General features: G+C 44.7%; 2 protein-coding genes across 6 annotated transcripts in view; both read left to right on the forward strand.

Annotated features, from left to right (window-relative positions):
• HSD17B12 (hydroxysteroid 17-beta dehydrogenase 12) overlaps positions 1-2,552 on the forward strand; it is a 153,335-nt gene extending 150,783 nt beyond the window's left edge. For both annotated transcript variants that reach the window (XM_073348046.2, XM_073348047.2), the window contains one exon: positions 244-2,552. In XM_073348046.2, coding sequence (XP_073204147.1) covers positions 244-348 — 105 coding nt within the window. In that variant the 3' untranslated portion in view covers positions 349-2,552. The remainder of the gene's footprint in view (positions 1-243) is intronic.
• A 10,415-nt stretch (positions 2,553-12,967) lies between these two features.
• The window catches only part of ALKBH3 (alkB homolog 3, alpha-ketoglutarate dependent dioxygenase), a 61,993-nt gene continuing 58,139 nt past the window's right edge, over positions 12,968-16,821 (forward strand). The window contains exons 1-3 of one of the 4 annotated variants that reach the window (XM_073348056.1): positions 13,272-13,358; positions 14,407-14,589; positions 15,442-15,569. In XM_073348056.1, the coding sequence (XP_073204157.1) occupies positions 15,491-15,569 (79 nt within the window). In that variant the 5' untranslated portion in view covers positions 13,272-13,358; positions 14,407-14,589; positions 15,442-15,490. Of the gene's footprint in view, positions 12,990-13,082; positions 13,238-13,268; positions 13,359-14,406; positions 14,590-15,441; positions 15,570-16,821 lie in introns of those variants that run through there. The other 3 variants (XM_073348058.2, XM_073348057.2, XM_073348055.2) reach the window with 3 other exon arrangements.

The following is a 16,821-nucleotide window of genomic DNA, read 5'->3' on the forward strand; positions in this document are numbered from 1 at the left end:
TTACCTTAAAAAAGGGGATGTTAATAATTTTGTGTGGTCCTGAGTATGTTCTGCATGTACTCTGACCGTGGAGAAAAGGGAGTGCTGAATTACATTAGTTACCTTTTTTAAAATCCTGAGACTGACACTTGTTGTTTCGTACTTAGTCCTAATTTTGTCACATTTGAAGGTGTAGAAGAGATAAATTTTAAATTTGTTTGGTGCAGGTGATAACAGTTGGAGTTTTTTCTTTTAATTTCTTAGGGCTGGATCTGTTCTCTTCTTCCCACCTCAGTAGTCATCAACTTGACAATGCAAAAACACCAGCAATTTCGAGCTCGCTACTTAAAGAAAGTGAAGGAAAACTAAGTTGCAGCAACTTGGTCAGATGTTTTGACACATGGTGGCTCAGTACCCACAATTCAGCACCAAATAGAATTAATCACATTTAAAATCTTCTCTTGTCGTTTTTACTTTTTAATGGGACCAAACACCAATTTAGGGTGGGATTATGATATAACATGACTTCTTTCCGGCCTCAATTTTCCAATGTTGATTTCAAAATATGCTCGATTTGTTGCTCATATGTGAATATGGTATATTAGCTGGATTTAATCATTAGCTGTATGTAATGTATTTATACCAATGAATAAGGAATTGTATCCCAATGCAAGTAGCTTGGTGTTAAAAGAAAAAATTCACAATAAAGCAAGCGAAAGTGCTACATTATTAAAGTCAGATGGCCTGCGCTTAGTTAAAAAGAAAAATGGAAGTTGATTGGCCATCACTTTAATGTTTTCATTCTGGAAACGACCAGTTATATAACCTCCACCTGTTTCCTGTATTGTGCATGTATGGGTGAAGGGAGGAATGGTGGCAGTTTGTCTTTCAGGTATACTTCTGGGAGAAAACATGGTTATTAAAAAAGGCAAGCTAATGTTCAGTGATGTAGCCACTCCCGAGGTCAGCTTCAGAGCGCTTGCTAGGATGCTATATGGCTAGTCTTCTAATGATGTCTCCCCATGTTTCACTTAACAAGCTGTATGTGCATTGGGACACTGGGGAGAAGTATGTGTAACTTCCCCTGGGTGGAGCTGCCTGGCTGCTGTGTATGGTCTCCAATAAAACCATTTCCAGGCTAGTGTCAAGTGAACTCAACTGAGAAAGACCACCTATTTTTAGTTATTTTTGGTTTTACATCCTAAAAAACCACTCAGAGCTTTCATCTAGTGTACTGAAACACATTCTTGAACCAACATTTGAGTGTGTGTGAAAATTAGAAGGATGTACTGTAATCTGTTTTATGAAGTGGAGGGAAGTGAACCAAAGTACACAATGGGAGTGATTGCTATATATATATATATATATATACACATATATATAATACATATTAACATCCTAAAACAGAAATTGTTTAAATTCTTGCATCTTGAATATTAATGCTAACTTTTCAAAATATATTATCTTCTGGAATTGTAATGATCTCTTCAAAAGATGCCTGCTGTAATCTGTAGACAGTGTTAGCACAATATAGATAAATGTTACCAGTTACATGCTGCTTGTTGGTTGATCTGTAAAACACAAGTATTGGTTCTTGAAATTCAGTGCTGTCTTTGTTAGGGCTACTGGTTAAATTCTTTTTCTGGCACATGCACCAGTCTGTTCTCTACTGTGGGCCTGCTGATATAAGAAGCTGAATCTTTGAAACCAATGTCTAAAAATGAATATGCAAATTAAAAACAATAAATGAATTTAAATGTAGAGAAACTGCAGAATCAAGTGCTTCAAAAATTTTGTTTCTAGGCTGAGCCATGAATGTGTTTTTACAAGCAACTTTAACACCGTGAAAAAATCTACTCTAGGAGGGGAATGGGTTTTTGGATTACAAAAGATTGGATTGCTAAAATATTGGATAATTTTTAATAGGATATGTGAAATAAAAGCCATCACAGTTGGCACCCTTGGGTTGAAAGTTTTAACCCAGACGGAATGCTCCATTGAGGCTGCTCTATCCTTATCTCACCATGGGGGAACACTGATCAGGGTGTGTGTGTGTGCATAAAGTCTATACTGCCCCTGCCCGTGTCTGTTTGCTCCGTGGATAAAGATTTTGGTCTCCATTGGCATCAAACTCTTTACCAGCTGTAAATGTACTAAAACTGTATTTTAAAAGTAACTTACATGGGCAATAGCTTCATCATTTTTAGTGGTGCTAGAAATTCTGTGATCTGGAGTTGATTATTGCCCTTGAGAGAATAATTTAAAGCTCTGCTTTTAAGTTAAATGTGTTGTATTGAAGCATGAAGGGGCTAACATTTCTGTACGTTGAAAATACATGAATACCGATGCAATGGTGCTGATCAGGTATGAGATGAGGATCTTATCCCATAGCTTTTATTTTGGAGTGGGGGTGATAGAATGTGAGTGGATTAGACTGCATAAGGCCACTGTTTCTTGGCTTGCTTTGGAGAAGACATGGGGTTATTTGACTAACCAATTCTGTGTATATTCTTTTTCTAACACACACATAGAACTGAAATAGTTAAAATAAAAGATTTCTCCTGAACGGTTAACTCTTGAGTTTCCTTTTTTAAATGTTTTACCCTGCTTCGTTCAAATGATAATTGGTGCCTTGTATACAGGGCAACACAACACTTGAAATGATCCTTCCCCACCCCAAAAAGAACTCCATTACTATGGCTTCCTGCTTGTCAAGAATGACAACTAAAAGTGACATTTGTTGTTGTTTTTTTTTGTTATATCAAAGTAAACCACTAAAGGGAAATAATTCACGTTCCTGCGTGTGTTCCTGTTAGTTTGACCGAAGCTTGCTGCATAGAGAGTGCTAACTTGGAAGAGAACTCTTACATTCAAGCAGAGAGTTCAATTTTTGAATTGTATAGTACTAAGCACTTTACCAGCATCGTAAATTGCAGCCCAGGAATTACATTCTGATTCTCTAAAATCTCTTCTCTATATTCAGCTAAAGATGGGCGTCTTCTCCACGTCCTCTCTAAAAGTGCTCTGTATTTGCTGTTTTAAAACCTGCTACATTTCTGAATTTGAAATTTGAAGTGATTCCTGTGCATGTACAGTAGTTTGTGAAGTGAGATAAAAATAAGGCAACTTTCCTTTTCTGCACTACATTTTTTCATTTTAATTTTTTATGAATATTCTGAATTATTTTTATAACTTACGTAACTCCAGTTCTTGCATTATTTGCCCTCCCTGTTTTCTGAGTGAGGTGATGGAACAGAAGTGAGGTCAGTCACATGGTAGGTAGGTCTAAGAACATAGTCTCCACAGGGGGAAAAAAATCAATAATTATATGGACAGCACAATTACTATGATGCAAATTTGTAACATGGAGATAGAATCTGTGACTTTGGCCTTAAAAGGCCTCTACCATTTGTTCTAAAGAATCGTCAGTAACAGTAGCAGTGCACGGGTACCACTAGATGGTGACAATTACACACGTACTCAATCAGGTCAGACATGTTTCGTCTTCAGAAGGCAGAAGTGGATGGCAAAAATGTAACCAGAAGTAAAGAGGCACAGGAAATCCAATAATGTAGTTGGAAGGCAGATTAGTGGCTCAATCAGTGCAGTAGCATTTATAGTGATGCCTGGCATGGTCTAGGACCAAAAGGTAATTAGCACTTAAAAAAACTCATGACTATGTACATATGCGTCAGAGGGTTTTCTAAACTTTTTTTTGCATTGTTGGGAAACCAAATGCTTGGTCTTATTTTGGCTGAGTTGAGACTTTTAGCATTAGAGGTAACATTGCAAACTTCTTGTTCTCTGCCCTGACAGGAGCGAATGCTGTTTCTTGTACAGGCAAGTGAAAAATATTTTCATTATAAGGATGGCCAGGTAGATCTTGTGTAAGTTCTCATAACTTTTACAAGGCTGGGTCAGCATTTACTCAAACTTGTCTTTTCAAACATGCAAACTCCATGTCCATTACCTAGTCCCAGCAAGAAATTGGGGAATTGGATCTCTTTTTAAGCAGATAAATTCATTCACCATGAACCCCAATGCCACAAAACAGCAAGATTTTATTTTTTAGTAAAAATTTTTGAAAGCATTTACGTGTCCTCATTTTCAAAGATGCTGAGCACCTGCAGCTCCCCTTACCGCCTTGGGATTTGTTGGGTGCTCAGTGCTTCTAAAAACCAAGTGAGCATTACATAAATTTACAGAGAACAAATAGAACAAAAGATGCATTAAGTGTTTCCCTTTTAAGTTTTCCACATATTGAAAGTTACAATTGGTCCAAAATTTTATTTAAAAAAAAAATGAAAGCATCCTTATTGGATTGTAGGTTCGGAATGGTCAATTGCCACTTAATTGATATGAAATGAAAACTGGGTGGAGGAAAGTGTGATCACACTGGGCAACAAAAGAGAAATGAAGTGAGAGGAGAATGCGGTAGGAGAGAAGCTCATATACAGGCTCCTTGCCTGAGCAATGTGAGCAGAAGGACTGAAAACACTGAGCAGCAAGATCTTGGAAGTTAACACTTTGTTTCCCTCAGCCATCCTATATTGCATAGGCATTGCAGACTGATGCACACCTGGCAATGTGCAGAAAAGGATGCCTGCCTTAGGTTAGGAGTGGCGGTGGTTCTACCTGGCTGATCTGTTGGGGAAGCTTGCAAGAAATGCTCTTTTTAATAGCAAGAAAGAGAAGCCTAAGTCACTACCATAAAGTAAGGTTGTCCTGCTTCCCGAGTGTGAATGGTGAAAAGTTTGAAATACTAAGATTTTTTTAATGTCTTAAAACATATAATAAATTACCATTGAAAAGTTTCCAGAAGGATGAGTGGCTTCTTGTATCTTAAATAGTAGAGGAGAGATTCCCCTTATCAACACACCTAATGGAAATCTGTAAAAGAGGAGTTAGTCCTGAAAATCATCAGAAGGGGACAAACCAGTTTTGAGCAGGAGAAAAGGGAGACATACACACAATTCAGAGACTGTGCTGCTCTAACTGTTAAAATTACCCTGAAGGTTAGAAAGGCTGAAAAGTTAGTGTAGAGTAGGGGTGGGCAAACTTTTTGGCCTGAGGGCCACATCGAGGTTCCAAAACTGTATGGAGGGCCAGGTAGGGAAGTCTGTGCCTCCCCAAACAGCCTGACCTCAGCCCCCTCCCACTTGCTGCACCCTGACTACCCCCCTCAGAACTCCCCACCTATCCAACCCCCCTGCTCCTTGTCCCTTGACCGCCCCTCCTGGGACTCCCCTGCCCCTAACCACCCCCCAGGACCTCACCCCCTATCCAACCTCCCCTGACTTCCCCAACCCCTATCCACACCTCCACCCCCTGACAGCCCCCTGAGGACTCCCACGCCTATCCAACCACCCCTGTTCCCCATCCCCTGACTGCCCCCCCCCCACAGAACCTCCATCCTATCCAACGTCCCGTCCCCTGACTGCCCCATGGAATCCCCTGCTCCTTATCCAACCTCCCAGCCCTCTTACCATGCTGCTCAGAGCAGCATGTCTGGCAGCTGCCTGGCCAGAGCCAGCCATGCCACCACGCTGCCCAGCGGGAGTTCACAGCCCCACCACCTAGAGTGCTGGCAGTGTGGCGAGCTGAGGCTGGAGGGGCTGGGGGCTAGCCTCCCCGGCCAGGACAGGATAGTCCCACAGGCCAGATGTGGCCTGCAGGCCATAGTTTACCCATCTCTGGTGTAGAGCAATGGTTTTCAATCAGGGGTACGCATACCTTTAGGGGTATGCAGAGGTCTTCCAGGGGGTACATCAACTCCTCAAGATATTGGCCTAGTTTTACAACAGGTACATAAAAAGCACTAGTGAAGTCAGTTTAAACTAAAATTTTATACAGCCTATGTCCGCTGTATATACTAGACACTGAAATGTAAGTACAATATTTATATTCCAATTGATTTTATAGTTCTATGGTAAAAATGAGAAAGTAAGCAATTTTTCAGTAATAGTGTGCTGTCACTATTTTATTGTCTGATTTGGTAAGCAAGTAGTTAAGTGAGGTGAAGCTTGGAGTACACAAGACAAATCAGACTCCTGAAAGGGGTACAGTTGTCTGGAAAGGTTGAGAGCCACTGGTATAGAGCACACTACTGTATCTCTGACTTACCGAGAACAGGGCACAGAGAATGGAGCCTTTTAAAAGTTCTTCTACTGCAGTATACCTAACAACTTTCATCCTTTTTAATCTTCACTAACCTATAGACTATGGTAACTATCTTAGAGAAAAATCCTCCTGAACAAGTGAGTATTTGAAGAATATGGTTCTGAAGAGCCAAAAACCAGATTTTCTTGACATGAGACCAGTCAGATGGAACCTGAAGGAAGCTACTGCCTGCAGGAGATGTACTTAAACAGATTTAAGGTAGAAGAAACCTGAGGATTCTGCTGGACACCCATTATCCAGGCTATCCCATCAGTTGGGAATCATCCGGGATAAGCAACTTCCCAGCTGAGGTGAAAAGACACTCTAATTATAGAGAGACAAGGTGGGTGAGGTAATATCCTTTATTGGACCAGCTTCTGTTGGTGTGACACACAAACTTTTGAGCTTACACTGGGCACTTTTTCAGGTCTGAGAAACAGCTACAACAACACTGCATATGCTAAGTATAGACAGACACTTCCAGTAAAATGGATTAAACATAAAATGTATCCTGGTCGTATTGCTTGTATTCTGCCTATGCTGAAAAGTTGTTTTTCATAAACCTTTCCCTGAAGACCTCAGTAACTAGAAACCTTGTTACCTTCCTGAGCAACTTGCTGACAAGTAACCTCTTCTCAGGATTGCTTAAATCTTTGAGTCCACTGACTTACTTGAAACCAAATATACCCAATTGTTTTATAGAGGCACACATCTGTATCTAAGTTGTCTGTCTACAACTTCACAGATGTTAGTTTATTGTGCAGGGGGTGGGGGAGGAGAGTTGAGAGAGAGAGAAATTAACTGAAGGAGTTACCTGCAGTATTGAGTATTTGATTCCTACTTTGTAATTTTCTGGGTTATTCAATATACCTATGCAGGACAGCCATTAGTGTAATAACCATTAATTTTATATAGAAGGTCTATATAGCCTACATATTAACAGGCATGGACTTGGATATGGAAAGTCTTAGATCTTGTACTGTGGTTTATGAATTTTAACCAAATTTAGTGTCTAGAAATTCACCATGTCAGTTCCATCAACTTGTGGTGTTGATGTCCACCAAGCTAAACACCTGGTACCTTTGAATGTTTGTTGGTACCACTATCATCTCACTGGCAATGACCCTGTTCACCTATTCCTTTAGTACTACATTGCCCTGGTACCTTAAAGTGGACTGTTAATCTGATTCTGAAAGAGTTCCTACAGATCAAAATTCTTTTCTACAACCCATCCATATATCTCCTCTCTCTTCAATGCACAGCTCGCGCTCTTGGCACTGAGACACACACAGATTGAGAGAAACACTATTGTGGGGTTGGGCCACAATCCTATACCAGATGCAGCACTTACCCTTCTGAGTTCCCCCAGATTCGAGGGCAATTTTTCCTCAGCACCAAACTCCAAGATGGTTGAGGTGCTATTCTCAGTCTGCTACCATCTTTGGTGCTGATGCTGGCACAAGATCACCATCCAGGTGCTCTTCACCTATGGACTGTCCTGTCCTCATGGATGCTGGCACATGATCTCCACCTGGGTGCCGGTCTCTGGCCAGAACCATCCTCTGTGCTGAAATTGCTACCCATCAGGTGAGAGAGGTTTTAACTCCAGCTCCAGTTTTTTTCCCTTCTGAGCTCTTAATCCACTGGACCAGACAGACATTTTCGTGCCTCCAGTGAGTACCACCTCATCCTCCACAGATGAAGCTACTGTATCTAGGTCATCTACTCCAATCACTGATGATTACAAGGAATACCAGGAGCTCATGAAGAGGTTGGCTAACTCTGAGGATCCAGATTGCATTAGTGCAAGATAATCCTCTTTGGCTTGTGGACATCTTGCATTCTTTTGGTCCAGCTAGAATGGCTATGTCTATTAATGAGATGACTTTGTGCCCACAGATAAGTGCCCTGAAAAGAGGTATCAAGGACGTGAATAACTTTATCCCACCCGGGGTGCTCGATGATGGTGGCTGTGAATGAAAATTCAAGACACTAATGAACAAATCCATTCCCAAGGAGAGAGAAGCTAAAACACTTGATTTATTTAGAAGAAAAGTTTACTCCTCATCTGGCTTACAATTTAGAATCGCAAATCACTAGGTGTTACTGGCCAGGTATGACTCTTCACATTTGGATGCAATGTCTAAATTTCAGGACAAATTACCAGAGGAGACAAAAGAGGAGTTTAAGGCTTTTATTAATGAGCATTGTCCAGTTCTCCACTCTTCTTTACAGGCCGCACTAGACAATGCAGACTCAACAGCCTGAGTCATGGCCATGACCATTACTATGCATTGTGTTTCATGACTCCAGGGATCAGGAATTCTGCTTGAAGTGCTGCAGATGATAGAAGATTTGCTGGTGAAGGCCCAAGTTTTTCTGGCAAAACTGACAAGGCTCTTAAAAGATTCCAGGACAACTCTGAAGACTTCAGGGATTTATACCCCTGCTGTAGAGGAAGAGGAAGCATTTTCATCCTCCTGTCCAGTAAAGAGATCCCTTTTATCCACTATGGCAACCTAATTACTCCAAGAGATTTCAGAGGTCTCAGAAAAAGGGACTGCCTCCCCATGTTTCTCCATCATCTGCTACCACTAGACATTCTTCCTCCACAAAGCAGTCTATTTGAGTTCTTGGTTGAGGACAGTGAACCTCTCATGGAGATTTCCCCTCCCTTTGGCAGCAGGCTGTTCCACTTCCTAAGGGTTGGATCACATCAGACCAGTGGGTTCCCAACACAGTGGAACTGGGATATACTCTACAGTTCACATAGATGCCTGCCATTCCCTGTCCCTTTCCAGTGACCAGTCCCACAAGCCCATACTGATTAAAATAGTACAGTCTCTGTTGCAGTTATGGGCCATGCAGGAAGTTCCCCCTTGCCTTCAGGGGAGGGATTTTATTCCCAATATTTTATCATACCAAAGGCCAAGGGATGTCTCAAATCCATTCTGGACCTGCAAAATCTCAACCAATTTAAAAAAAGAAAAAAGAAGAAGAAAAAAAGGTATGGTTACGCTATCCTCGACTATTCAGACCTGTCTCCTAATGACCGGTTTGGTGCCCTCGTCTCAAGGGATGCATGCTTCCATGTGGCTATACGCCAGAGTCACAAGAAGTTCTTAAGATTTGTAATAGAAGAGATTCATCAGTTCATGGACCTTCTGCTTGGCCTGTCTTCTGCCCCCCGAGTTCTCAAAAAATGCACAACAGTGATGGCAGCACATTTTTGAAAGATGGGCAGCCCAGTGTATCTATTCCTGGATGACTGGTTGCTCCATGGACAGTCCGGACAGCAGGTGCAAGAAAGGGGGCAGAGGGATCAGTCTCTCTTCCAGTCCTTGGGCCTTCAAAGACAAATCAATTTTTCATGAGGGGGGCTGACTCGGTGTCTCTCTGGCTCTGACTAGACACTTGGCCTCTCCCAAGAGCCACTGCATCCCCACAGTGATGAGGAACTGCCTGAGACTACTAGGACATGTCAGCTTATCACATACATGACTCAGTATGCAGATTGTGCATATGTGACTTCAGCTTGATCACGTAGTAGTGGTTGAAGTCAGTTAACAGTCCCTCCTGAAATCCGCTGGATATGCTCACTCATGTACATTCAACTCTCCTGTCCTCCCTGAACTGGTGGATGGACTTGGCCAAAATATGCCGTGGAGTTCCCTTTGCTCTGACTTTTCCCTTCAGGGGCTCTAGTCACAGATGCTACATCACTGGGGGGCACCTCTGTGAAGTTTAAGAACTCAGGGTCTATGGTCACATCAGGATCTCACCAGTCACATCAGGATCTGGGAGCTTTGGACTATATGCCTGGCCTGTTGAGTATTTCTTCTTCACATAGCCAGCTGCTCCGTGCAGATTCTCACAGACAACACTGTGGTGATTTTTGACCTCAATGAACAGGGAGGGCCAAATCTAACCCCCTTTGCCAAAATGCATTGGGCCTTTGGAATTTTTGCATGAAGAACAGGATATTGCTGAAAGCATGTAATCTCCTGGGATTTCAGAATTCACCAGCAGACAGACTCAGTAGGTCATTCATCAGAGACCACAAGTCTCTCTCAGATCCGGCATCATAAAGTCCATTTTTTTATACATGGAATGTACCAGAGTTGGACCTGTTTGCCACCTGCTAGAACAGATTCTGTTTGACAGGAGACCCCAGCCCTGGGTCAATAATGGGTGCCTTTCTGATGTTATGAAAGGGCAAGCTTCTTTATGCTTTCCCCAATCCTGTTTAGTGCCCAGAGTATTAGCCAACATCAGACAGGACCATGCCAGTCTAATCCTAATAGCACCAACCTGGCCTTGTCAACATTAGTTTTTCAGTCTGTTGAACTTCTGAGATCCAATTCCCCTCCCTTTGAATCTGAATGTAGTCTCACAAGGTCGTGGCCAGACTGCATCCCAGCCCTGTCAGTCTGCATCAAACTGCCTAGATGCTAAGTGGTTAGATTGTCAAGAGTCTGCCTGTTCTGCCACAGTTCAGAGTGTTCCTCTGAATACCAGAAAGTCTTCTACAAGATATACAGACCTTATGAAATGGAAAAGGTTTTCATTTTGGTCCTGATAGAGGAATTCCTTCCATGGCTGCTATTCATTTTATCTTGGACTACCTTCATCTGAAAACTGTCCCGTCAGTTCATTCAGGGTATACCTTGCTGCTATTTGTTTCATTTGCATCATAGTTGCTAGGTACATTGGCTTCTGCAATGAGAAGGAACTGAGATGGCTCAAGGCAGCTCTATCCCATTATTCTCTAGACAAGCAACACAAGTGGGTAGAGGGTGCATGTGTTGTCCCGACAGGTACCACAGTGGGAAAAAGTTATCCAGTTCTTGCCCAGGGACCCCTAAAGTAGAATGGACATGTACAATACCTCTTTGAACAAGTTGTGGACCAGGTGTGTAACCATATTTTTAGTATCAGCAAAATGTTGCATCAGAATGAATTTTTCTCCAAATCCATTGTGCTAGGTAGAATGGGGAGCCATCCTTCCGCTAAAATATAAATAGAGCTGTGGTTCTGTAACTAGCATTACCACTGTCAACATGAAACACATTCCTTTGTTCTAACCATTTAATTTTTCTGCAGGCCAATTTTCATCCTTTCTGGGATTCGTGAGCAGTCAGTGCTCTATCTGGAGGCATATAGTCATGCATGTGGCATAGCGAAGAATCATTACTCAGCCCTTTCTCATCTTCAAAGCATTTTTACAAATGACTAATGCGTCAGGATCATCATTTCCCTCTTTGTAAAAGGAGGATAAAGAGACAGAGGCTAATAACGTCTTCAAGGCTATTGTTAGTCTAAACTTAAAACTGGCTGCAGTACCCCCCAACTGTAACCCTCTGTGGAGAACATAAATAGCTTATCTAGTTGAGGCAGCACTGGGAAAGGAAATACATGAGCAGCACTGAAACTACTTCTAGCTCTGGACTTTTGAAATGGGGTACTGAGGCCCCAATCCCCCATGCTCACTGCCTTCTGGAAATAATCATTGGCATTTAGTAGCCAGCAGCATGATTACTGCTGTACAAACAACAAGAGCTGCCCTGCCCTGAGGTGGTGAGCCTCTAGCATAGATCAGGTGATAATTAGCTGCTAGGACTTAGGGGCCTACACCACCAGTTCAGTAGGAGTTGCGGGTAGGGCACCTGATGGATGGGAACCTGTGCTCTATACCATTGAGGCTGCAGCCATAGCTACAGGGCTTAGGGTACCCTATTCTTTCTTCAGCATCCCAACCCCAGCGGATAAGTGTGTTTTAGCATAATAATTGTGGCTGAGTGTGAGGGTGATGAGTTTCAGGCCCTCTTGAAGTCCATTCCACCTCTCCTTTTCTGTTGCTGGGCTATGGAAATGGATGTGGCTGGGATAGCAGGGGCTGTCTAGTTGATCATGGTTACTGGGGTGGAATGAATGAGTTATAATTAGGACCCTACCCAATTCATGGTCCATTTTGGTCAATTTCATGAACATATGATTTTTTAAATTGTAAATTTCATTCTTTCAGCTATTTAAATATTGAATTTCAGGGTGTTGTAACGTTAGGGGTCCTGACCCATGAAGGGGTTGGGGGCAGCTTGCAGTAATACAACCCTTACTTCTGTGCTGGTGCGGGGGGCCCTGCTGCCTTAGCAGCTGGAGCATGGCAGCTGCTGGCCAGGAGCCCAGCTCTGGAGGCAGAGCTGCCCTCAGCAGCCCCCCAGAACTAAGGATGGTATGGTATTGCCACCCTTACTTCTGTGCTGCTGCTGGAAGGGCGTTACCTTCAGAGCTGGGTGTCCAGCTCTGCAGGCAGTGCAGAAGTAAGGGTGGCAATACTATGAACCCTTTTGGGTCAGGACCCCTAATTTGAGAAACCCTGGTCTCCCTCTGTGAAGTATAATGTAAAAGCACACAAAAGACTAGCTTTCACTATTTGTGATGTGTGTTTCATAGCTGTGAATTGGGTAGGGTCCTAGTTATAACTAGGGATCATAGAAATGTGTTTGCGACTGAAAAGCATGGCTGTGACTTTTTACGGGGCATCTTTACATTTTGTGAAAAAATAAAAATCTCTCCAGCAGAACCCTATTTATCCGAGCCTCCCTTATCCTGATGAATTGAACCACCAGCTGCCTGAGAGAGGCCCCTGTCAGCCCGGGTGGGTGGGGGCTGGGTACTGGAAACGTGGCTACGGGGGCTTCTGCTGTAGGACGCTGAAACACGCCGCTCTGCGGCTGGGGAAACGAACGTCTCGTTTCCGCTCTATGGGGGGGGGTTAGGGGAGAATTGTGGGTGGTTTACCCCAGCAAAGAGCACTGGGAACCCGGCTTGTAACCGGGCACTGCTGCCAGGTACCGCCCGCGGCCGCAGCCCGCCTCTAGCCGGCCGCAGCGCCAGCGGGGTGTGACGGGAGAAGCGGCTTCATTGAAAGAGGGGGCGGGAGGGCGCGGAGCCCCTACGGGCTGCAGGGGTGTGGGCGCAGGGAAGAGCTGCCTCTGAGCTCCCGGCAGCGGCTCAGGGCGCCTGACTGGCCCCGGCTGGCCACTCGAGAGACGCCTCAGCCCCGGCCCTGGGCGGGGCCGAGCCGCCGCCGGTTAAGGTCGGGCCCTGGGCAGGGCGGAAGCGGTGCGCGGGGAAGCGGCGGCGGCGGCAGCTTCCGGGCGGAGCGGGGCTGGGGCAGGCCCTGGCGCTGCGCTGGGATCGCCGCGGAGCTGGGCAGGGTGAGGCGCCGGCCGCGGGCGCTGTCCCCAGGGGGGGTCGGGGGGACAGATGCCGCCCCTCGGTGGGCGCGGGCTGGGGGCATCTCCCTACGGGAAACCGCAAAACCCTGAAGGGAGCAAAGGCGGGTGGAGCTGGGGCCCGGCTTGGCGGGCCTCGCTACTTCAGTGTCACGCCGCGTTCATCCAGCGCTGCGCTCCCAAAACTCGTGATGACAGATCTGTAACCACCCCCGCCGCCCCGCCATTCATCCTTTTCCCCTGCACCCCCCAGGCTGCCCCGCGCACCCCCTCCTCTGCACCGCTCACCGCCGTCCCACGCACCCCCTCTGCTGCACCCCCTGCGCTGCCCCACGCACCCCCTCCTCACTACCTCCTCTGCTGCACCCCCACGTACCCCTCCCCCTGCACCCCTCACCACCACCGTCTGCTGCCCACACCCCCACGCACAGCCTTCTCTCCTGCACCACCATCCTCTGCCCCCATGCACACCCTCCTCCGCTGCACCCCCCCCCCGCATCCCTCCTCCGCTGCACCCCCAGGCTGCCCCAAGCAACCCCTCCTCTGCACCCCTCACCACCACCCCATGCACCCCCTCCTCTGCTGCACCCCACGTACCCCTTCCTTTGCTGCCCCATGCACAAATTCTGCTGTGCACACACCCCTGCCACCCCATGCCCACTCTCCTCTGCACCCCTCCCCACCGCCACATGCACTTTTCTGCAACCCCCACACACCTCCTTTCACACTCCTGCCCCATTTTCCTCCACACCTGTACACACAATTCCCTTCATTTCCTTTCTTCTCATCCCCGCCCCCCCCACACACACGGGTGCTGGAACTGGGGGTGTGGGAGCACCTCTTAGCTTGAAGTGGTTTCCATCATATACTGGGTTTACAGGTTTTTTTAATGGCTTTCAGCACCCCCACTATACAAATTCTTCTAACACCACTGCCCATGCATGCTCTCACACTTCCACCAGTACTTATTCCCTCTCCTCTACCCCCTCATGCATAGACACATACATAACCTCCCCTTTGCCTCCAATAGGCACACAACTACTTCTCCCTTCCAACACTCCTCTCCACCAACCACCACTCCCTTGCACCTGGGCGTGCACAGACACACTCACTTTCCACCTCCATGCACATGAAAGCAAACGCTCTCCTACGCATGCACAGATGGGCCCACTTAGCCTCTCTGGTGCTCTGGGTGCTGCATAGTAAAACTAGGGTAAGTTAAGTAAAACTTACTGTGTAGTTAAACATAGGCACGGCCTATTGCCCAGCCATTTGTTGGTTTTATTTAGCATTGTGTGTTCACTCCCTCCTCATATTTCTTTTTCCTCTCTGAGGAGGTACTCTAGTTACTATGGCAACATAGATGTCATTAGACTGGCGGTGCTAAGTAACATCTGTAAGGGCTGCATAAATTCTGTTTATAGGATATTCTGACACAGCTAGCCAGTTTGCAAAATGTACTAACCTAAAGGAAGGCTTTCATGGCCACATATTTGAAACAGATGCCTGTCTTGCTTTCTGTCTAGAAAAGGTGTGGAATGTCTGGACATGTATAGTACGCTACTCAGATATAAAATCCCTTTCTTCCCCCATTGTGGGGATGTATAGGTCATCTCCCTGTAGAGTTTATGGATTAGAAAGCAGGGCTAGGGAAGAGTGTAAGAAAATGAGTAAAGAGTGAGGAAAGGGACATTTTAGGAAATCAGAATTACTGAGGTCTGCCTGTGCAGGTTTTGTTGGGAGGTAAGCCGTGCTTAATTTGTAATGAAAGAGGTACCAGGGCTCAAGAAAATTAGGTGCTAGGGTTCAAGCAATTTTTTTACATTCATAACTGATGCAGCAAGCCCAGAGGTTGCTGGGGCTATGAACTGTCAAGCTTAGAGGTGTGGGGGCTCAGCCCTGGCAAGCCTTGGAACAAATTAACCTGTGGGGATAAGGCAAGTGACGAAGTCCATAACATGTAATGCACCAGCTCACTAGAAAAGTGTTTCCATAAACTCAGTTGATATTTTAATACTTGGCTCTAAAATGCCTAACCAACTTGTTTCTTATGTTTGAAACACAGGGGAGAGGTGAAACACAGTCTAAGGTGCTGAAAGATGCTGTGAAAAAGCATGGAAGATAAAAGACAGAGAGCCAGAGTACAGGGTGGCTGGGCTGGACCTGTTAAGAGCAGAGCAGCCTCACATGCAGGCAAGATATTGTGTGTTTCTTTGTGTTCCCGGTTATGTTAATATTTTTTCTCCTGTCTTTTTTTAAAATAATTTTAATTATTTAAGTTTTTCCTAATATTTTATAGAGGTATTCTAATCCTGAATGAATTTGATTTCTTGAGTGATCCTGGACGCATCATTTGATTCAAATAGCCCAGCTGGAATATCGGAGAGAGCTATAATTTCCATGAGAATTGATACTATAGTTTAGCTGAGTTGAGCTGCTTTGAGGAAATGAATTATATAAAGACTTACTGCTCATCTGTGACCCAGACATTTAGTATTCTAGGGAGAGCTGATAGGAACACCTGTAGTTGGGTTGTGTAATGCTTTGCATTAGAAGTCCGTATTTTTTCTAGTACATAACTTTGCCACCTTGTAACACTAAGACTGAAACTTTCCTTGCTTGCCCTCTGCCTCTTGCCGATTTTATTTATTTACTTATCTATCTTTAAATTTCAGAACAATGGTTCATCCATTCTGAGAAAGAAGTTAGGGAAAACAGGTAGGGTAGTTTTGCCAGTGTTAATTTTTTTTCCCAGCAATTTATTTGAAGCGCTCTAGTATTTTCATGCTTTTAATAAGAACTTGAAATTTGGTAAGGTAATAGTCCTGGGGTGAGAGAGAGGTCTGTTTGCTACCCCTGTAGATATGTACTGAGATTTGCAGACTTAGAAGCAAGGGAAAGTCTCCATTTTCACATGTAGGACTTGTTATAGTCTTTCTTTTAAAATCTCTGTACATTCTGTCTGCATTGAGGCTGCTCCCTACCTCCACTGAGCTTTGTGGATACTAAGCATAGAGCTAGAGATCCTGCCTTGGTGGACAATGCTGCAGCAGCAACAAAATGCCGTTTGGCCTAGGGGAAGGTGTGTAAGAGGAGACCTTCCATTGACTAGTGTTAATAATTCCGTGCTCCTCACACTCGTTATTATCAAGAAAGTCCTTGTATCGCTGTCTTAGCAAGCAGACAAATCTAATTCCCCAGATTCAAGATGGGATGACTGAGAGGTTGCACAAGGGCACTTCAAAGCTGGGAGTAGAATTCAGGTCTCCAAAATGGTAGACCCAAGTCTACTTCACAGCCACTTTGCCTTTTAGAATGATGTGCCAAATCTGTGTTTAGCTGTGCTCTCCATAATTGTTGTCCATACTCCCCTCCAGAGCCAGAAATAGAATCCAGGATGCCTGATTCCCAGTATTCCTATGCTTGCAAAAAACTAATTATGTAA

This window comes from Lepidochelys kempii, chromosome 6 (assembly GCF_965140285.1).
Source record: "Lepidochelys kempii isolate rLepKem1 chromosome 6, rLepKem1.hap1, whole genome shotgun sequence".
Classification (NCBI taxonomy): domain Eukaryota; kingdom Metazoa; phylum Chordata; order Testudines; family Cheloniidae; genus Lepidochelys; species Lepidochelys kempii.